Below are 24,392 nucleotides of genomic sequence, written 5' to 3'. Positions count from 1 at the left end.
CTTAATATTTATTCAAAGAAAGATTTAGATTTATTGTTACATTATAGAAACAATTTCGTGGGTTCTCAAAAATATCACATCTGCTATGTGCGGTTTGCACTAATCACATTGAGGGGATATTTTTACAAGTCTCAGGTGGTCTATGACTCGTCTGTAGTAGAAGGGTTAGTAAATTTATCTCCGCTACTGGCGCTTTGGGATCTATTTAACCCCTTGTTTTGTACGATATAAGTACTCACTAATTTATAAAACCTCAGATATTTATTCGTGTATTATCAATGTAATACTTCGATTGCCTTATATGAAGACCTTTAATTTTTAATATATTGTTACGTAGGTGGCGTCAAAGGTCAAATTTTTGCGACAGTTATTTAAATTAGAACCTGCCTTAAGTTAGCTCCAGAAACATAACCGTTATTATTTCTTGTTATATATATTATAACTTAATGCCGCAACGTGTAATTAATTATTTTCGGTATAATATTATTGTTTTCCGAACTGTAGTCATGACAACAATATCAACCATCAACGGGTCAGCAAAGGGTTCAGTTTATGGTAGTTTGGTAGGGGATTTCTTCAGCTCTTCATGGGTTTATAAAGCGTTTACAAGGGGCCGATCAAGTTTGACGATGATGTGTTGGCTCATCGGAGATCCAAAGTCTTTATTATACAAGAGTAACTTTACCACAAAAGAATTATAAAGTATTGCTTACATAAGACCTGGAGTTTCCGTAATTTACAATAAAGTAGTCTGTATTTTTACTTTACTATAAGTTCTATTGATTTATTATTATTTACCTGTAGGTTTATATATAATACTAGGTGATACGGCAATCGTTGTTTTGCCATATAATTTATTTTTAGTGTTCGACGGTTTTTTCTCCGACGTATTTTATATATACAACTAGTATGAAAAAGTATTTTCAGCGGCAAATCCAACAACTTAAAAATCATGATAATCAGTCCAGCCGTTCTCCAGTAGTAAGTTTTCGAACAACTATATTATGAAATGTATTTTAGTTTGTACTTAGAATTTTTATGATGATTTCACCAATAGGTATTATAAACGCTATAGATTATAAGGATAGATAGGTAAGGATGTATGTAGGGGAGACCGGGATTGGTTGTGACATTTTTTACAAACTGTCATATTTTTTTATTGGTTTGAGTGTTTTATCTGAGTAAAGGTTTTTTTGATAGAGTAACTATACAGGATCTTTATTTAAAATAAATTTTATGTAGCAAACTGAGAGTAATGACATAAATGGACAAATTCTGAAAAAAAAGCCCTGTAACTTTCAACCCCGTGCTCGGGGTGGTTGTTACACAACATGGGGCAAATTGTAACAATAGAAAAGAAATTTATTATTAAGGTTTTCTATTAGGAGCAATCATCACAATCAGTTACTTGTCTTAATTTAAACATCTTAACATTATGTCTATAAAGCAGTATTTTGCCTTATTACAACCAAAATATATATCTGAAATAAAACTAAACTACAAACTTAATATTTGATCCAAAAAAACGTTAGCACCTACTAATGAACAAATCTTATTTAAAAATTGAAGATTAACTATACTTGAACTTTAACTTGAAGATCATATCTTTAAGGAATGCCAAGCAGTGAGTTGCTGTAGCCTGAAATATCACTTTCGCAAATTCTAATGCAGGTTGGAGACTAATGCAGGCGAACAAAATAGTCTCTGTATTTAAATCGAAGGAAGATAAACATACACTGCACCGAGTTCCCCACTGCATTTACTGCTACGCAGAGACTTACAAGAGTCCCCCTGTCTGCTGATGTAATGGAACCAACTTGTTTACATCCTTTTGGAGCTTAATTATTTCTCGCTTTCACTTGTTTCATCTACATTCCAAAACGTCATCTAATTTTGAAAAGAATTTATTAACATTCGTTTTAATAAATAGCTCTGCTCAAGCTAGCAGCTTCTGGTGTTCTGCAACAGCGTTGTAATGTAGCTAGCCAACCAGATCCAGTGTCCTTTTTGTCAATCCACGATTGCGGTATTACAATGTTGCGCTTAAGTGCGCAAGAAAATGCGAGTTGCTTGACATCCTTTAACGTCAATCCGTAGCAATATTGGCTGTATTTAATAACCTTACTCACCACAATGGGCTCTTGATCACGTTGAAAACTTGTCTGATAGCCGACTGTGAGAGATTCCACAGGTATGTCCTTCTCTTCTGCATCTTTTCTTTTCTTTAAATATCTTGTTAGTGACATATGACATAATCCAAAATCTTGCGATTTTTTCCTCCTTCAATATAGCTGCTGCTTGTTCGTCAATTTTTTTAGATATTTTGCCATGCTCATTTTTTTCATATATATATTATTCGTACAAAAAAGGGACAAAAGCTTGATAAAAAAAATGGAGCACAAATTATCTCAGTTGCCAATCAAACACTACGGGGCAGGTAGTGACAAATCACAACCTGCCCCAAAGAAATGTAACTTTTAGCCCCACCGCCAAATCTGACCTTTTAATGTTATGCTGTGAAAACGTCAATAAACATAGCTGTATAAACGTAGATTCATTGGAAAACGACAGCATTTGGGCGTAAAAATCACAACAACGACAATTCTGCCTTTATGGAACATAAGTTGCAAACCAATTTTACTAAAAGTGTAAAATTTTACGTCCGGCTCCTCCCACAAAAATGCTTTCGCCACTCGCTCTCGTGGCGTGGTAGCCGGTGGTGGCAGGAGTATTTATCCCTTTCTATCGGCAGAATTTCGTTCTCTGTTTCGCGACCATTGTCACTGTAACTACCTACCCCTGTCACATCCAGCCCCGGTCTCCCCTATATGATGCTTGATAGTTATGAAAAGTTATAGATAGTTATGTGTATGGGCGGTGAATGAACCGGTGCCTCCCGTGTGACAGTTTTCGCCATTAATGATCCCGAAGAAATCTCGATGTCGGGTAGCCTGATCGTAAGATACTTCAGTAACCATACACAATAATAATTATTACAATATAATTATGGGACCTTTTATTACAATAAAAATAATTATTGGTTTCAAATGATTACAATAAAAATAATTATTGGTCCCAAATTGAAATAAAAACAATTCTATCTCTCATGTTGGACTACACCGCACTCCATGAAGTAGGTAATCCCCATTTCAATCCGTTCATTAGTTTAGGAGTCCATCGCGGACAAACAACGTAACACGTAAATTATATATATTACATTATGAATTATGAAAGCCAAAAAGATAATATGATACAAAAAAAAGAAAAGATGATTTGAGTGAGTTGAGGAGTTAACAAATCTATACTATCATATTTTTCATGTTCATTTGCAAGCACGTCTTAAAAATATATTTTTAGCATAACATATCCTACTGAAGGTAACATAGGTAACATTTTTTTTACACTGGCGCTGATATCTAGGAGCGACGTTATAATGTATTTGATGTTATTAGTATGTAGTTACTATTCCATAGTAGTAATGTTATATTAATTATTTACGATAGGATAATAGAGCTATCGTTCATTAGTGTCGGCTTAATTTGTTAGTACTGCCTACTTATTTTAAGTTCATACCATTATCCCAAATATTTGGAAATTTCAATTTCCAGTCCTCATTAGGCTCAAAAGTTATTTGGTCGGCCATTTGTGGCGCTGCCCTCATCCAACCTTCTTGTGGGGGTCCTACCAACACTGTGTCTTCCGATACGTGGTTTACTCTGCTATGTGCCCCTCCCACTGCCACTTTAGTTTCGCAACCATCTGGGCTACGTCGGTGAATTTGGCTCTCCTACGGATCTCCTCATTTCTGCGGGGAAACTCCGAGCCTAGCCCTCTCCATTATCCTCTGAGCGATCATGAGCTTCCTCATAAGGCCCATGGTTAACGAGCACGTCAAACTCCATATTAAATTTAATTCAATTCAATAAGCGATAATAGATCTTCGTAACGTATCTTCAAAATACTGAAACATGAAAAATTTAAGACGCACACAAGCGACTGACAAATGGCTTCCGAAAATCCAAAAGGAAGTTACAGCTTACTCGGGATTTGGTCTAGAACCTCTCACATCCCATAACTGCTGCACTCCGCTTTATTACAATTACAATAAGCCTCAAAGTCCCGCACCCCACAGCTCCGGTCACGACCTCATCATTTTGAACCTACTTTCCAAAGCTGTAAGACTGTTATTGCCCGGGTGAAATAGAAACCGTAGATTGCTACAAACAGCGTACTTACACAATTTTAGCACTTAATGCGTCAACATTAAGATTCAAGTTGCAATGGTTGAGTTGGCAGCTCAGAAATAATGCGTCGTTCGTGCTTCCCGAAAGGTCCACTCTCTACGTTTATGTCTACGAGACGTTGGCGGTCGATGGTCGACGGTCGGTACTATTTGGAATACTAATTGGCCATGTCGTGGAACTTACGAACGAGCTGTATTTACTCTTCCTGTAACATCAAGTCAAACTGTACAATTCTATTGCGGTGTTTTCTGCTTTATAAAATAGTTACTGTAAGTTGCAGCGATGTTTTATACATAATATTTTATCTAGCTTAGTATTGAACTTATACTTCTTTTGGCGCGTTACAGAAAAATTATCAGAATGAATTATAGCTTGCGAGCGCACATCGGCCGCGGCACCCTAACTGGTCACCCTGGCGTCAGTTGGTGACTTAGACCATTTGTATCATATTACAGTAATTATCATTAGCCTCTTGTTACCTTATAGTAGGTAATGTCTACTGAACCACAGCCAACGGATGAGAATTATATAAATTTCAATATGTCTAAGTTGTAAGATAAAAGAAAACTTTATTTATAATTCTATAGAAATAATGTTATGATATTTAATTACACATTATTTATCTAAATTATGCAGTAAATTAATATTTTATATGGTTGTATTTAATACATTCTTTATCACAATATTGTTTTTTCTACAAACGTAAAATAGCACGAGGAATATTTTTTTAAGGATTTTTATTTTGTTACGCCAAAGAAGTATAACTTCTTGCGTACTCTAAGTATAGTTGTTCTACATGTTACCACGATATGATAGCTTACACGGACAAACAATACAGGAAGTTCATAATATCTCATAATATATCCAGGAATATCTTTACGTTTGCTGAGAACTTTCCTTTTTGCGAATCTCGCTGCTGCCTCGTTTGTTATCAATCTAAGTTATTAAAAATAATCCTTCCTTGTTTGCATATCATTAGTATCTCTTTTTATATTGTTTTTACTATTTGTATTTTAAATTTATTTTTTAATTAATAATATAATGTTAATTTTTCATATCTATTGTATTTGTAAAAATATTTGTGGCAGTTTTTGGAAATAAAGATTAAGACTTATTTAAGTAAAACTCTTCTTAATAAAGATACGAAGTACATACACGCCTAACTCAAGTTTATTACTTAATTTTCTAAAGGTACTTTTGAGAGTAGAGTTTTATGTAAAATTCATAAAGCGTTACTATATATACACAAGTATGTGGGATTCCACTGAATAGAAGAGCAACAATCCATGAAATGATGATGAATTATGATAAAGAAAAGGGCCCGGGAACAAAAACATGCTCGGGAAAATTAGGGAGCGAGGCCGTGAAATGCGTTTCAATGAGGCCTCTTTACGGCAGGCAAAACAGGAATGAATAGGCCGTAATCCATCAGCCATTTACAACTCACACGCCATTAATTTGTATGATATCTGGTTCGCGAGTCGCGATTGGCTGCGGTGTGGAGGGACACAGGTGCGGCGGTTACCTAGCTACTGGCGTGCCCAGTGATAGCTGCAGTGGCAATAACAAACGTTATCGTTATCTTGTTAGTACTGCTTCGAATTCACGTTTCATTGGTCTCTACAAAATTAAGGGGCATTTGATATTTTATCTAGCGAAATCTGATCGGTATTATAAATTTTACTTGACTGCCCCAAAATAAGAATAAAGAGTACGATTTGAGCCGGTTTTTATTTATAAACGGCAACGGCATACGTTACAAATGATGTGCATTACTGCTGCGCCGGCGCCGCTGTAGTTACCACGTAACCGGCATCCTGTGCTATCTTAGCACAACAGAGCCTAATAAAAATTTACTTCATAATGAAGCTTCTTTAAAATATTTTTTAACTCAATCTATTGCCTCCATTAATTTTATTTTTATTATTATTATTAAAATAATTTTATTCAAAAATTTTGAATTCAATAATATTTCAGTATTACTAAATTCAACTTTATTAATAAAAATAGGATCAGCCCCCTTTCATTTCTGATTTCCTAATATTATAGAAGGTTTATCTTGAATAAATTGTTTTATTTTAATAACTTGACAAAAAATTTCCCCTTTAATTCTTTTATTTTATTACTATAATTTTAATTTTATTAGCCTAACAGAAATATTATACATATACAGTGTAGTCTAATATTAAGCTTATAAATCCCCAAAGACCTGAATTTTCTCCAAAAACTCAATCGCATAATAGTCTGTGAGGACATGCTAGAACGAGTCAATTCCGACCCAACATTCATGAAACGCATTGTTCCATGTGACGAGACATAGACTTACGAGTTTTATATGTAAATTAGTCAACAACCTTCGGAGTGGGGCATTCCAACTGAACCGAAACAGAAAAAACCACGCCAAAATCGATCAAAATTCAAAGTCATGTTGACTGTTTTCTTTAACTATCGCGGTGTTGTGCACTCATATTGTTACCGGAAACTCAAACGGTAAATAAATCTATTATTTATTTATTTATTTTATTTATTTATTTAACACCAACAAGACAAACACTAACAAAAGTATAATAACATTATTACAATAAATAATAAATTCTAAGTGTTGACTTAATTATAGGTGTTACACACATTTCAAAAACATATTTAATTAAAATGAATGCAAACATTATCGGAATATTTACAAATTGAATTAAACGTAAATGAATAAGAGATCAATAATATTATATGATAATTAAAACATGCATTATTTCACAATTATATAAAACAGACTTAAACTTATCAGTATTTATTAATTATTTGAATAAAATATTCTTTTTGCCTATAATTTACAAAAAAAAAAAAACTATGAATATAAATGAAAAAAATTATTATGAGAGAGTTATGGCGGTTTTTAAGAGCGGAAATTCAACAAAGGCCATATTTGTAGAAATAAAATTGTTGGATTTTGTTCCACGATTATGCACTTTCGCACAAAGCAAACGAATTTTCGACCAAACGCTCAACAAGTTCCATGAAGCAACCACCTTCTTCACCAAAGGCTCTAGCAGACTTCTTTCTTTTTCCTAAACTCAACTTACATAAGAGAGACATAAAAGAGAATTAGCTATGAGAACTCAAATCTATTCCAGAAAATGTTTTATGATTGGATGATTGTCGTAAGTGTATCGTTTATGAAGGAGCACACTTTGAAGACGACAAATAAATTGAATGAACTAACACTTTAACTTTAACACGTAACGTTAAACGCAGTAGTATATTATTATAATTGCGTGTCGATTCGAGCCAACTTTGCCCAAAAGAATTTTACTTTTACCTACCCAACTTTCTAAAAAGCTTGTTGTACTCAGTAAGGCGGGACAGTAATTCACTATAAGCAACCACATAAGATGCAAATTCGGCCTCAGTCGGAGTACTGTTCTCACCTCTGGGCGGGTGCTCCCCAGTACCAGCTTCTTCCATTTGACCGCATACAACGAAGAGCGGCTTGAAACATTGACGATCAAGTCTTTACAGAGAGAAACCACATCTCTACGCAAAGTAGAGATGTGGGTTCTCTCTTTATCTTCTACCGCATTTATCACGGGGAGTGCTCAGAGGAGCTGTTCGGGTTTATACCAGCGGCAAAACACCACAACCGGACATCACGTCAATATGCTAAATACCAAACGCATCACGTAGACGTCTGTCATTCCACAACCGCACATTTTGCAAGAAATGTCTTGCCTCGTACAGCCATGGAATCAATTACCGGCTACTGTTTTTCCAAACTGATAAGACTTAGGGACTTAATATTACTCACATGAATTTAGAACCATAGTCAGAATAGGTATACTAGCGTTTACACCACCTGATACCCCATTTGATTTGTCATGTGTGCGTTAGCAAGTGGTTTAATGTAAGTGAGTTAATATTTATAATAGTGAGGAGCTAATACCTACCGTGGCCGCCTGTTTACGTACGTTGTATCTCCGTTGGAGGTGCTCTTCTCTCTCGCACGCCTTGTCTGTCTGTACGCTAGTCTATGTTAAGACTTATTAGTCACAGATAATAATGTTAAGTAGGTAAGAGCTATACAAGACATTATCACCGCGGTATCTGTTGGTCACCGCACGGCCGCGGCCGGTGAATCAATGTAAACATTCAGGAGACGGAAGTGAACACTCATTCCTGCTTCCCGGCTAATGCGATCGGGATTACGTTATCCAGACTCCCGTTGGTGGTCCACTTATTGTTACTAGCATTAACACTGTTTTATTTAGATGTAATCCACTTGAGCCACTTAAGAGATATAAATAACTCCTCTATTTGGGGCTTTTTGTTTAGGTTCCTGAAAATATGATGGAAATACTAAATAACTTGACAGCTGTCTTTTGAAGGCTCAAGAAAGTTGTTGAGAAACTTTTTATATTATAAGCATTAATTACTATATTAGAACCATGACTTCAACCGCTTAGTTTAATTTTTTTTATTTACAAATAAGTGTTATGATGGAGTCTTTCGATCGGTATGGTAAATTCCTGGTTCAATCAGGGAATTATTTAAAAATCTAGAAACGCATTTCAAATTGTTTTTTAAATCAAAACAAAGTTTTCTTTCAGTAAAATGTTACATGTACAATATTTATGGCAGTTCCGGTCCATGTGGCACAGCCGGGGGACAACTGTATATATCGATCCAAAAGCTTGGGAACCATTTATTGCATACAAATTAAAAAAAAAATTAATAGAAATAATCAATTGGACAGGTTACAAGCAGCTAGAGCGATGGTTATTGATTATCTTATACTTAACAAAAAGTAATAGGAATGTCTTAGGGATAAAAATGTCTGAAACAGGAATGGATCTTGAGCAGTGAGTGTTAATAATTTATTTATTTTTATACTTATTGTGAGATCCAAGATCAGGTCAAAGTGAGTCGCCTCCAAGTCCAGCTCACGTGAGGCCCTGGTCCTGTGTTCATTACACAGGAGACACACCTTGCCCGTATCACAACACCATACGGTCGTCGGTCATAAATTTCTCTACTTATCTATATTTGCCCGAGCCGCTGTCTGTCTTACTGTAAATACAACAACTCTGTTTGTTCGTCCTGGTATCAAAGGTGTATGCCTTGAAAACTGTTTATGATTTGACACCCCAGGCAATAATACAACTACACTAGCTTCTACCCGCGACTTTGCTCACGTGGAACACCCAATATCTTACTAGAAGAACTATTATACAGCAGAAAAAATTAACTAGGCGCTAACTATACGACATGCACCTAGTCAAAGTCAAATATTTTTATTCTAGTATGCTTAAAACACATTTCATCAACAAGAAACTCAACAATTGATCTCTTAAAATCAAAATCAATGTCAAATAAACTTTATTATATTAGGCTTAAACTAAGAGTTTCTAAACATGTAAATCCCTATAAATATTCCTTTTAAATTACTGTATCTACCATATGTTCGGAAAAAGTAGAGCTAATGAGACGAACATAAAAGAAAGGCCACTCTTTTAAATGAATAAGAGTATTAGTTTACAAAAGCTGTGGGTTATATTTTTTTTTATGATAATAAGGGACGAGATGAGCAGGACGTTCAGCTGATGTAATTGATACGCCCTCATCATTTCAATGTAGTGCCGCTCAGGATTCTTGAAAAACTCAAAAATTCTGAGCGGCACTACAATTGCGCTCGTCACCTTGAGACATAAGATGTTAAGTCTCATTTGTCCAGTAATTTCACTAGCTACGGCGCCCTTCAGACCGAAACACAGTAATGCTTATACATTACTGCTTCGCGGCAGAAATAGGCGCCGTTGTGGTACCCAAAATCTAGCCGGAATCCTGTGCAAAGGAGCCTCCCACTCCTCCCACTGGTAAAATTAGTTTGTAAGATGCTGCATCTAATATATGAATCGTGTTCAAAGACAAGAGTTTTAAAAAAGCGTTTTCAATATCAGATTCGAAAAAAGTAAAAAAATAAATTGTATATATATTAATTATAGTACATTGGATGCATCAAAAATAGAGCTTGAATTCATTGTTTGTGTAAGGATGCTTCGTGAACAAGATAGTCGGCTTATACTGTCATAATTAGTACCTAATCGCATTAAACAAATCCAATGGTTTGTCAACGCTGGACGCTGTTATGTCGATAGATAGAAAATGATGTCAAAGTATTCGGAAATAATGTATTCTAAAGACATCCGAAATGTATAATCAAAGTTAATGAGTTAAAAATGAAACAAAAACGAAATTTCTGAATGATTATATAATATATAGTACTACATATTGGTAAGGATTAATTAATATCGCATCTGGGTAAACAGTTTTTACATACCGCAAAATGGTACAATACATAATATATATAATAGAACAATACATAGTACTTTCACTTTGTGAGGTAGACATATGCCATCGCGAACTTTTCTGTAGACCTATATATAAGATAAACACAATTATTCGACTATACATTTTATGTTATATCTTAAGGGGTTTGGACAGCGTTTTTGTTAAAAGCACCCAGACGGCTTGTTTTTCTCCGATTCCTCCAACAAACATTGTTATGATTACAAAAATGTAAACAAAAAATTAACAAATTATAAACTAAAACCTTCCTCGAACACCACACTATCTATTACGGTATATTCAAATTCAAATTCAAAAAATCTTAATTCACTGTAAAACTATATAAGTTATTTAGTGCAAGTCAGGTCGAAGTACAATATTATTACAAATGAAGTTAGCAGTGTGAGATGTAGAGTGTTCTGATTGGTCAATGTTTTTTCATACGCAATTTGCAAAACAACAATAGTAAACATTGGAACAATTCTCCATCTGTATTTCACCTTATCCACATTATCTCTGGACCTCGCTAGAAAGGGAAGCCCTTTCCCGTTCCCCTTTCACTTCTCACACCCATCCTGTTGCGTCAGTACGGTTTGCAGTTTCATTACCGTTATTACTGCATTGTTTTTGAAGTTTTCATTGTTACCTCTTGACTTTTGTTATCTTTGTTTCTGTAGTTTCTGTTGTTCTGTGTCGCAATAATAGTTCTACAAGAAAACATAATTTTTTGTACGTAACCCAGATTCCTTCATTGATTTTTCATCATTATAATAATAAAAATAATCCTCATCACATCACAACACCTTTACATCAATCTATAATCCTGACAAAATAAAACGTTGTTTGTTTTTTTTATGCTCATGAAATTTTAATAATTATGCCTGTAGAAAATAACAGCAAATACTATATTAAAATTGATTAGAATAAAAAAGATAAAAAAACCAACTTCTTACATTATCAATAAAAGGCCCTTAGTGCGACAGGCGTTTGTTTTCAAATATAATTGTTTAATGATACCAGATAAAAGTTATAAAGTTCACACTATTAGCACGATGATTATATTACCTTATTACATCGACAGGTACACTCGTCAACAAAATCTTTATCTAACGTTAAGTAATTTATTTGACAGACAAATAAATTGAACTGAATTATTTATGTAAACATTATGTATTTATTTATTTATTTATTTAATAGGAAGCCCACGTTGCATACAATGTATTACCTTATAGTATATTTACACATTAACTACTTATATTATTTAACATCGTATACCCCATTTACGGGCTAACTCGACATGCAATTAATTACTTAATTAAATTACAAGTACTTAAAAACATTATTAACATAATATGACAATTTCTTCGTTTACTTACTACTTATCTAATTTACTCAATAAATTGGTTACCTAAACTAAAATATAAAAAACTTATCACTCTAAACAAAAAAAAATTATGTACAATGTAACACTCAGTGGTCATATTAAGTGGAGGAAATTTTTAATGGTTTACTGCATCAATACAGATAATGTACTATAGATTTGAGAATAAAAAAAAAACTACGTTTAAAAAAACCGACTTCAAAACTATCGTCATGTGGCACATACAAATAATAGTATTTTATTTCCTTCTCTAATACTTAGGTAACCATTTGTCAAAATTTTATATTAAGCTTCTGTTTGCAGCTTATATCAATAAGTCGTTTTAAGAACTGTTTGAAGTAATTTAGCACTTTAAAAAAAGCAAAACATCAAGACGTAAATAATGATGGTTTTGATCTTATTTGAAAAAAAAAAAATTGCTGCTAAGGCTCCTAATGCTTTCTTATTTCATAAATTAATTAATAGTTAATGATGTTACGTAGGTAGTCTTACTTAAATGTATCATATAGTAACACTCTCCTAGATTTTTCATACAGCGAAAAAGACAATATGGCGTGGTATTACTATCGTAGTTAGAACTAAATGAAAGAATTTTATTAATGGAATCCATTAATTTTTTCCCGATTATTGTTAAATTTACAGTCTCAGTTCCAGTTTAATGTTTTAATGTGTTAACTTGTCAATATAAACTTCCATTAAAAACCTAGTCTTTATAATTGGTAATAGCGTAAATAAGATTAAAAACATAACCACATTGCACGCAAATTTACAAATACTATCAACCTTCACTAACAATTGCGTTTGATATAATTTCATTCATAAAACTACTTAATCCAGGCTAGATTAGATGATATCATACAAAAAAACTTGAATGGTCGTTTACAGCATTAAGATCAATTAGCTACTGTGGACAATAAAATAAACGCATAATGTTATTTATCACATTACTGAAGATTATGTTGCATTACTTTGGATTTTCGGCTTTGAGATAAACATAAGAGAGAAAATCGTGGTAATGCGATGTTATATACGATTTGTTTTTATTGTTAGTTAGCACTATAAGCATTTTTATCAATTTTTTGTGATTATTTATCTTCTACAAAATTTATTATTAGTTTTTGCTATTAGAGAAGAATATTAAAACTCTGAAATAGTGAATAGTTGAAGTCAATGTACAGGTCGGCTTAAAATTGTTTATTATTTTAATTATTACTAGCTCATGATAAGTAACTGACAGTTAAATAACTATAATTTATACTAAATGTTACTACGTTGTAATACTAACAGTTACCAATTATGACAAATTTGACTATGCTCCTAGTACCTACAGATGTATTCAATTTGTAATTAAGTCTTGAACATTTTATTGTTATATAAACGTCAATTTATTTGATATTATTTGTGAGCTGTTAAGCTAAAATGGAATTCGAAGATTATTACTTAACAAGATTTACACAGGCAAAATAAAATGCAATTTCGTTTCATATTAAATAAATTGATAATGATATCATTATTTTATTCCAAAACAATTCTCCAGCATGGAGCTAGCTCGACCAGTATGGAGCTTGACCATGATAAAATACTGTAAATTAAAAAATTCAAGAAAAAATCTTCAGTGTTTAGAACATATTATCATCTAGTTGGTTGTTGTTATTATTTTCATCTACAGCAATGGAACGTTAAAATAACGTAAGTATTACCTTTGTTTAGCTAGGTATATCTATAAATGTGACAGATGAGCATTATGTACTATACGGATTTAGAAATAAATAAATATTTGTACATTGAAATATCTAAATAAAATCTGGATTCTAAGTAATATTAAACTGGAGACTGGATATTGAAATCGGCTGTTAATTAAATTACGTGAAAGCACTTTTATTCGCGACTGTCTTTCATGCATGAACAGTTGAGAGAGGCGCTTTACAGCCCCAATAAAACAATGAACATACTTATCAGTCGCTATCAAACCAGCAAACATTAAATTTATTTGAACTTGTGTGCGGTTTGTGTCCTAGCTCTGTTTGTTCAGACCGACATAATTTGTTTTCGCTGTGACGTGATACTTGAACAATTCAAATTCCTATTTCTATTTTAACCAAATTTATGATCGAGAACATAAACTTTTTGTGAACTTACTACCCGGCTAAGTTCTATTAGTAGTTCTTTTGGTAATGTATATGCTTTTACAACATGATCCCAGAAAATGTTCAGGACAAATGTTTCATGAAATTCAAAAGAATTATTAGAAGACATTTGTGTGGTATATAGATATATATAATAAAATATATGACTTTATAAATGATAACACAAATTGGGAATGGAGCGACTGCCGTAGGACTAATTAAAATATAAATTTTATTATATCAAAATTGTATTTCAAACAAAAGAAGACGTCCCCTGAGTTTGTTGCGCCCGTTCTTCTCAGGTCTGAGGCATGTTATTTCGATTGAGTGATAGTTTTTGACTTTCAATAAGTGATATCATATCCTATTTTAATAAGAAATTTTAAAATTTGAACTATGTAAGTATCTATTAAAATCATCTGAGAACACTTTACATGATATTTAAAGAATAGACGTGTCTATAATAATGTTAAACTATTTTACACTCAGAGTTTAAATGAAGTGAATCATTCTTAACTGTAACGTTTTACTTCTTCATTGGTATCAACTCTTGTTCTGAGCTCTCTCGAACGAGCCGGCTTTGACATCCTCAATCTGATTGTCGACTGACGACCTTTCTCTTCTCCCTTCCGTCACAATACCAGTAATGGAACAGTAACGTAACTCAGCGGTCTTCTTGCAATTTATACCTCCATCTGGGCGGAGTGTTAGGGTTGGTAGGTACATATTAAAAGATTGATGACGCAAACGACGCGGCGCAGATAATATAACTCAGACAGCGACCAGTATCGACGGCGTACGACGTGACACTCAATAGTTTTATCTCCCCAAGATTGCTTAGCGGCCGAATAATTCGTGTGTAATCTGTGTGCGTGCGTCGATTCGGGCGCTCTATTATGAAGTTAAAGTCAACTCATCTATGGTGGTCAGGTCAACTGGTGTGTCAGTAAAGAAATAAATCTATTACTGTAATATATTGCAGAGCATCTTCTGTATTCTATCCTTTCAACCTCACTACATCACCTCGACATTATCCGTTTTCTATAAATGTATACATTTTCTACAAATCTTCATTCTCTCATAGTTCTCATCTCATAGTTCATCATTTAATCTATCCAAAATCAAAATTTAATTGTTAGATTTGTTGTTAGTTACAAAGATTAATCAATAAAATTGGCAATATTGTTCATTACATCTGTTAAATTAATTCTCAATAAGAACACTTCGCTGTTATATTCATTGCATTTACAATCACGTCTGCAATCAGATCTGTTCGTGACTTTTCACAAAACATAAGGATCAATGGGTGGCAATACAAACTGACAGCCGTAGCCGTGATCAACAATGATGATACTCTAAGATCTCGAAACAATGTAATATAAAAATTATTTGTTGTATAGACAGTAGCGTAAGTATATTTATGTGATATTTGAGTTTTATTTTATAATATATTAAATTTATTCATATTGCCGTTATTTTGCGCTTAGCGTTGAAAGTATGCGTCGCAACTTAATGTATGTATTGCCTTATTACCCACAAGGCAACAGCACTTATAACATTTCTGTTATCTCTTTAGATTTTATATTTTTGTTACTTGGTAATTGTAATATAAATAATGACTATATTCTATAAAAATGATCATAATAAGTTTTTATAAGTGACCATTATTAACTGGGGGCTTTCCGAACCAACAATTCCATCATAAAAGGACTGAGGATAAAAGAAAGGCTAACGTCGACTATGCAATTACGAATTCTGAAGTTCTTTGATCACATCTCCAGAAATGAAGGATCGATTGAGCGGTTAATAGTGCGGGCAAAGTGGAGGGGAAAAGAGCGAGAGCACGCTCACCCACGCGATGGACGGACCTCATCAAAACAGTGACCCAGACACCTGTGGTGGAGTGCTCCCGCAATGATGCAAACCGTCAAAAGTGGAGGAGTATCGCGAGGGAGGCAGTGCGACCCATAACTGGGGAGACCAACGGTGACTAATGTTGCGTCATCTTGGCAACCACGACCACTCTACAGAGAGACAAGAGTGACCGATTGAGAAGAACTATTAACTACTTTATGAGTCCCATTTTACTCCAATACTCATGTTGTAATTGGTTTCATAAGAAAAATAATAAAGACAAGAAATACACGTCAGGTACCCAAATATTTTATGTCTTAAACAGTTTTCTTGAATAATAACTAAGTGAGGCACTATTAATTAACCACGGACAATTACGTGCAAAATTAAGTGGGATAAATAAAGGCGTAAACACACGCGCCGTCTTTAGTCTCGGGTGAGTAATAGCTAATTAGCTAACAAGTGTTCAGGGACACTTAATTGGGTCGTAAGCAACGGGGTGTCAACACAATATTGACTACAACTTTACATGAATTGGCTTTAGTTAAACTTTCCTTTATTGAATACTGATTAAGTTATCTTTAAATATAATGGTGCACGACAAACAATTTAGGGACAGAAATGTACATGTTACATTAGGTTTCACTAGTCGCCCTGAAACCGAGCCCTAGTGACGGTCAAAGGGGATCACTTACCATCAGGTGACCCGTTTTTCAGCTCGTTTGTGCTCCTCTTCCTACCGGAAGACGCAGTGTTGGACCACACAAGATAGATCGATGATCTGGTCAAGATAGACGGAATCGGCAGCGTAGAACCAATCGTCGTGATCTTTGGGGAAGCCTTTGTTTGATGTTGATGAACATAAAGTTGATAAAATGTATTGTTACAGTATGGGCAGAAACGGGCGAATTTCGGGACAGTGGGCACTCGTCGCTCACATCTGGCGGGTCCGGAGTGGAACAGTCGCTGTACGCGCCGCCGCGACCTCGGCGGGATCGGAAGATGACGGACGATAGTGAGTTACACTACCTAACCTTGCCTACACTGGTTAACTAGATTAGAAAGAGACACGCGACGAACAAGACGCTCACATCGATGAACGCGGCGTCGTGTGCCGGGTCGTCTCCATCCCTTAAATATGTGCGAAAGGAACGATGGCTGGTCCTTGCGTCGACTCGTGAACGGGTGCTTGTTGTGCCAGGTCGACCTGATCACGACGCGACAGTTCTAAACTTTGATGCATCCTATTTACGATAATTTATATTTATACAGTTAACATATTTAAATTTATATGTATTAAAACAAAAAAGAACCTTATAACTATATTTACAATACTATGATAACATTAAATTAAAACAAAAAGAATAATGGCTGCATTTCCACGTGGATAGCTAGGCTGATCCGATGACCGAAATAGCTGCCAGCGCTTGGGTTGTCAGTAGCCCTATTGAAGAGTACATTGTATATTCTCCACGCCTATGCCCCCCCCCCCCCCCTCCGTACATTATACAATTTATTTACTTTTTTATTTGATGTATACAACGTTTTTAGCTTTGAACAAGACCTTACAAACAAGTTTGAAAAGAGTGGCTGTTGAGTTTCTTGTATGTTCTTCTCACAAGCTCTACTTTTTCCGATGGTATATTCAGTAATTTAAAATAATAAACGGTTCAAAAGCGCTTAGCTAAAGGCTAATTGGAGAAAGTCTATTATAGTTTATTTGACTTTGACACCTGATAGTGAGTGATAGGCCCTGCCCATTATAATGCAGTGCCGCTCAGGGTTTTAATAAAAACACAAGTCTTGTCTAAATTAACTCCCAGAAGACTAAATTTTTTGAACACTAAAAACACTCATTTGTCGTATCACCGCTCTTCGACAACACTTAAAACTTTGCCTCGTATCGGAATACTCGGAATACAGTTCCGCGGTCATCTGGAAGGTAAAGCCAAATAGGAAGAAGCTGCGCGTCATAAAGAGCACGGCAATACTTCAAGCCGGCCCACATTCTAGCGCTCTTCAAAGCGCGTGTCCGGCCACATATGGAGTATTGCTGTCGTCTCTGGTCTGGCGCACCCCAGTATTAGCTCGAAGCATTTGACCGCGTGCAACGCAGAGCAGCTCGAATTATCGGGGACGTCACTATATCTAATTGTGTGTCTTATATCACGTTTATCACGGGGATGGTTCTGAAGTACTGCTGACCTGACTCCTGCCACCAAATTCCATCTTCACACGACACGCCACAAATTACAATATGATCCCCGTCATCTGAATGTGTGGCGTCCCTCCACAATGCGGTTTTCCAGGAGGTCTTCCGCGTACAACAAAGATGATGTGGAATGAGCTTCCTTGTGCAGTGTTTCCAGGACGATACGGCATGGGTACCTTCAAAAAAAAACGCGTAAATTTTTCTAAGAGGCTGGAAACGCTTCTGCCATTCCTCTGGTTTGGTGAGAATGTAGGTGGCGGTGATCATTTAACAGGTGACCCGTACGCTTGCCCTCTCTTCCATAATCTTAACTTTAGGCTAATAAGCAAAATTTTTACTTAATTTACTAAATAGAGAAAGAAAGTGTCCATTAGCACTATTCTAATTGTCTCTATAAAGGGGGAGACTTATTGTTCTTCTTGTGTTCTTTACACTTAGTACATGTTACATTCACTATTAACTGTATGATACATAGTCTGGTCATTAATACTGTTAAAAATAAAAATAAACAAAATATTACATTTGAATTTGGAATCTGTCATTTTTATGTGATAGTCCATTGAGTCGTCTCATTTTGGCGCCAATACATTGTACAATATTTTGCGATATGATAGAATGGAATGGGATGATAAAGAGAACGGAATCGCTGTGTTTGCATTACACAAAGTAGGTATGGAGCCAAAATCAATTTTTAAAACTCTCCATACGCTTGTTATTAGTAAAATGACTATGACTATGATTAAATTCTCACAGAAATTATTAAAATATGCAAAAATGAACTAGTACCAGCTATAACATACTTAGTCAATTTGTCGTTTGAATTCCCTCAACAGAGAACAATAATACACAAACTTTAGTGAATTTCAATTCATATTCAATTCATTCTTATTTACAAGTACCCTTCAGGGTACTTGTAACACACACAGATTGACAAACTTAAAACAGTAGTTTAACCGAGTAAAGCAGTGAAATCTATGGGCAAATACATTTTCGTTTAACACTCTTCTAATAGTTCAACAAACAAATCTCGCTGGCGCCTGGACTATCTTTTCTGAATTAAATACAAACTTTATTTGTTATATTTTCTTTATTTAATCCAATTTAAACAAAATGGTCTAATTGTAGGTAGACGTAGTATTGTTTTATTGAGTATTACATAATATGTAGATGAACATTCTTTTTTGTTACTTGCTTGAGTTGTTGGGACAGGCTTCGTTATGCTCGCTTAATATCACTGCTTGTGGCGGCGACGTGGGACGGGTCGTTCCCTGCTTTAAAATATTTTTGAGGGAGGCGATGGCTGGTCCATGCGTCATGCTCGTCAACGAGCGCTACTTGTATTGAGAGCTATGTTTAAATGCTCGCATAATTCCTTTATTTATGATGGATTGATGATGAATGAGTTTCTTCCCACTTCTTCTCATTAAAGCTCAACCTTTTGAAGCACAATTTTGATATTCATAAATTCATAAGCGTCATTCCCTCGAACTATATGATTAAAGTGATTTTGATTTGATTTGTTTTGATTCACATGTAAGTATATGGCAGTGAAATAGTGTATTTAATATTTATAAATATGAAGCAAATTGAGGTACTTGCGCTCGTTCTTTTCAGATCTGAGTTATACATTTCCGAATGGGGAGTGTTTATGACGTTCAATAAGTGATTAAAATCATAGTTTGAATAAAAATATTTAAATTGGAGTAATAATTAAGTTCATAAACAATAGAAGACTACACAGGGTTGTGACAAGCCCGTTCAAAGCTTAGATCATTTATATTTATACCTCTAGATAGACTGTGACAAATGTGAAAACGTCGAAAAAAATTGAGGTTGACTCTTAACCTCTAATTTTATCAATGCAAACTCACTAACACAAAGTCACATACGAATCGTGAGTTTAAGACGTAGCTTGCCTAAGATTCAAATAATGTTACCTATTTAAATACTGCCCACCGGAGTCCGGGTTCAATGTCCGCTCCGTGAACTTAGTTATGTTTGGTTCCATTATATTGAAGGATGTAGAACTGTATGTAATACAATTATATACATTCCATCATCAACATCACCGTCGTCCACAAAGGCTACGACTAGCTGATAACATCGGAATTTGATGTTATATATACATCAGAACAAGGCATATTAGTACATAGCTCCTACTGGTTGCTAGTGAAGACTGTTTTGAATATTTTAACGATATTGAATGTATTAATTTTCAGTGATCAAGCTTTTTAAAATCTTTAAATTGACTTCCAAAAGAAAGTCGACATAGTTGATGTGTACAAAATATTTAATAATATTGTAACTTCTACCTTAGCTTAATATTGATCTAATATTATAATACAAGTAACAATAATAGTGATCAAATTGTATCTATTCTATATTATTATAAAGAGATTAAATTTGTAAGTTTTTGAGGTTGTCAGGGGTAATTTCTAGATCTACTGAACCGATTTTGAAAATCCTGTAACCAATAGAAAGCCACATCATTTATGTGTATCATATAAATATATTAACCCGAAAAATGAAAAATCTTTTTTGTGATATTCGTATTTGCAAAGTCAGAGGAAAAACGGTCGAACGAAAACCTTTCTTAGTCTGAGATCTATATAGCGTAATTAGACTTTACTTAAGTTAAACTAAGCCAAGATCAAACTTAGCGTCTCTAAGATCAATCTAACGTAATCTTTGATTACATTTTAATAGTCAATTGACATCTGTAATTATGATGAGCTTATGATAAGACACCCTGATGCAAGTCAAGTTTGAGCAAAGTCTACGTTCGCTGTATAATTCTCAGTGTAAGAAATGGTGCCGTAGAAGTCGGGTGAAATCGGGGGCGACGGCTAGTATAATGGTATAATAATAACGTACTCACTATAAAATTATAAATATTGATAAAACAATAAGGAGGACCATTACATAAGTAATATTGAAGGAAGTGTTATCACCTGGAGTGTCGTGTCGGACACATGTTGAGCGCGCTATTGACTGTGTCGGTGACGGGCGCAGGCGGCCTAGCGCAAAGGTTGTAACGAATGATGGATGTGTCGGTGAGCGCTCAAAGCGGTGATAGCGGTGATAGCGTTATCAGTTATCGGCGCGTCGATACTGGTATCAGCTGCGGTAGTCCAACACTAATCATGACGTATGTCACAATGACTGCCTGATGTAGGCAAGTTTCACCCTGATTCGACAAATTAATAAAATATTGTATATACACATGTGTGAATGATCTTCCTTGATCGGTGTTGCCAGGACGATATAACATGGGTACCATCAAAACAGCGCGTACACCATTCTTAAAGGCCGGCAGAGCTCCTGTGATTCCTCTGGTCTTGCAACAGAATGTGGGTGGCGGTGATTACTTAATATCAGGTGACCCGTACGCTCGCTTGTCCTCCTTCGCCCACCAAAAAGAACATAAATACTTTTGTTTTTTTTATGAGAATAAGGGACGAGAGGGTGTTCTCAAAAAAACCTCTGAGCGGCACCACAATTGCTCTCGTTACCTTGAGACTTAATATGTTAAGTCTTATTTTCCCAGTAATATAACTTTTTCAGACTGAAACACAATAACGCTTACACATTACTGCTTCACGGCAGAAAAAGGCGCGGCATCCTGTGCGAAGGAGGACTATATAGACTATATTTATACATCACAACCAAAAACAGTATATCAAATCACTACTGTTATTATCGGTTTGAATTGAATACAATAAAATATAATCCAATATTTATTATTTAATGATTTTATTTATTTATAACGTCTATTAGTGTAACTGTACATTACATATTATATATAAATACTAAATATTGTACAATTTTATGTAGTATTGCTAGATACAATTCAAATACAGTAACCATTATAAAAATAACAATACATATATAATATTAAAAATCTCTTTTTAATAATCTACTGTTACATTACTACGTAATGATGAAATTGAAATAATATTAGTAACACATAAGGTACATCTTCTCTGGCACAATGTCATTGAAATTTGTATACAGTACTAATAATAGTAATAATTAATAAATTATATTTAAATCATTTTAAAACTTACAGCGGATCTCTAATTGATATTTTTCATTATATTGGAGATATATCAGAGTCGTAAATTAATTACTAAACGAGTCTTTAATCAAGATAACTTTGACACAATAAAAGTGTTTGTTGATAATCCGATTATAACTTTACCCCAATTAAATTATTACTGAAATCGCATTCGAATGTATAATTGTTTATGACAGCTATATTATTTCTTCATTAATTGCGACAGTGACAGAAAATAACTAAACTAAAATAATATTAAACCTGTATGAATGACCTATAAATTTAAAATCCACGGCACAATTCAATCTCTTGTAACACCATATTAATTATAGATGAGTTGCCGGCCTATTTAAAAAGTGTACGCGCGTTTTTAAGAAGGTACCCATGTCGTATCGTCCTATAAATACCGCACGAGGAAGCTCATTCCACAGCTTGATTGTACGCTCAAGAAAGTTCCTTGAAAACGGCACTGTGAAGGATCTTCATACATCGAAATAGTGGGAATGATAATGTGATTTGTGACGTATCGTGCGAACCAGAATCCTATTTATATAAGTCTCCCAGTGAAACACCTACACGGGGTACAGTCTTCAACGCATCTTGCATCTGTTGCCGCCAGTAATTTAGTTCATCCAAGGAATCGAACGAGGGAATGTTGCGATCCACTAGTTAATGCGGGACTCAAACCCGCGCCTCTCAGGTTCCATCAGAGCGTTATTTCGAACTGAGCCAACCGTCCGAGTAATGCATCGAACGGAAATATATCATTATATTTCTTGTTCAACTCTCGGGTTGCCTATGATAACTTGCTCAACCCCAATAATTGCATATTAGTAAATTGACTTGAGATGTCGCTTTATCAGATATAAACAATTTTTTATTTTTAAATTGATATCCCTCACTTGTGGGTTTAATTATACAAATTAAATTTGTAACTTTTATTTATGTTCAAGTACCGAACAACAACGATTGGAACAAAAAACGAACACAATCTAAAAGGGAACAGGTTTGATATGTGTCACGTGTCACGTGGGACAGTGATAGGATGTTATATTATTACATGAATACGTTATCGATAACGAAGCGATCGCAATCACCTCGTATATTGGGTTTAGCTGAAAGCCTCGCGTCAGTGTACCAATTGCATGTAATTATTACCTTGTATTTTGACACTATTGGGTACAAATTGTGGCCTGTTCGTGCAGGTATTGACTTAATGGACAGGATAATGCTTATTAACATTACCTAATTCACATCTACGATATATATATATATATATACGGTATGAAGGACGCCGTAACTAGTCAAATTACTGAGCAAATGAGACTTAACATCTTTTCTGTCCAAGGTGACGAGCGCAATTACAGTGCTACTCAGAATTTTTGGGGTTCGTCAAGAATCCTGAGCGGCACTGTGTTGTAATGGGCAGGGCGTATCAATTACCATGAGCTAGACGTCCTGCTCGACTCGGCCTTCATTTTTCATAAAAAAATGTTATCAATACTGTTTAGATCTTTCGGACCTTTAGATACAGCCACACGTAGATAGAAAAATTATTACAAATAAAATTAAGTGACAATTATATTACGTCATATTCAAAGTTCGATATCTAGCCTCTTCTGAATTATTTTGTTTTTGTTGTTTCAGGAATTATTTGGTTTGACGAACGCCTTTTGGCAAACCTTTTTTCAACAAGTGCTTCATTATCAAAGAAACATTTATTTTATTTCTGAGGTTCCTAATCCCTAATAAGAGAAATTATTCAATAATTTAATTACTTACAGTGTGTGTGAATTGATGATTGATACTCAATTAATTATCTGTTTATATTTATTAATTAACATTAATTGTTTTGATTAACTCGTGTAATTAATTGAGTATTTGAGTATTTTGGGTATTTTAGTTGCATGTATATATTGTAATTAAAAGTAATTAATAAGAGGGACTATGAATTTCTTGCCATGTTTCCTGAGACTGTCACAGATAAAGATGTCACTCACAGAACAACAACTGGATGGATGAAGTGGAGACAACTCACAGGCGTCATATGTGACAGAAAGATACCGCTTAAAGTCAAAGGGCAGTTGTACAAAACAGCTATAAGACCTGCTGTTTGTACGGATCGGAGTGTTGGGCGACCAACAAGCACCACCTAAATAAACTGCACACGACAGAAATGCGC

General features: G+C 34.6%; 1 protein-coding gene across 1 annotated transcript in view; it reads left to right on the top strand.

Moving 5' to 3' along the window:
* LOC126965521 (pituitary homeobox homolog Ptx1) overlaps positions 1-24,392 on the top strand; it is an 80,206-nt gene that overhangs the window by 35,700 nt on the left and 20,114 nt on the right. Inside the window, exon 3 of the mRNA XM_050809184.1 lies at positions 16,831-16,956. Coding sequence (XP_050665141.1) covers positions 16,831-16,956 — 126 coding nt within the window. The remainder of the gene's footprint in view (positions 1-16,830; positions 16,957-24,392) is intronic.

Source organism: Leptidea sinapis, chromosome 7, assembly GCF_905404315.1.
Source record: "Leptidea sinapis chromosome 7, ilLepSina1.1, whole genome shotgun sequence".
NCBI lineage: Eukaryota > Metazoa > Arthropoda > Insecta > Lepidoptera > Pieridae > Leptidea > Leptidea sinapis.
The sequence above is the reverse complement of the archived record's forward strand: the minus strand, read 5'-3'. Positions and strand labels throughout refer to the sequence as shown.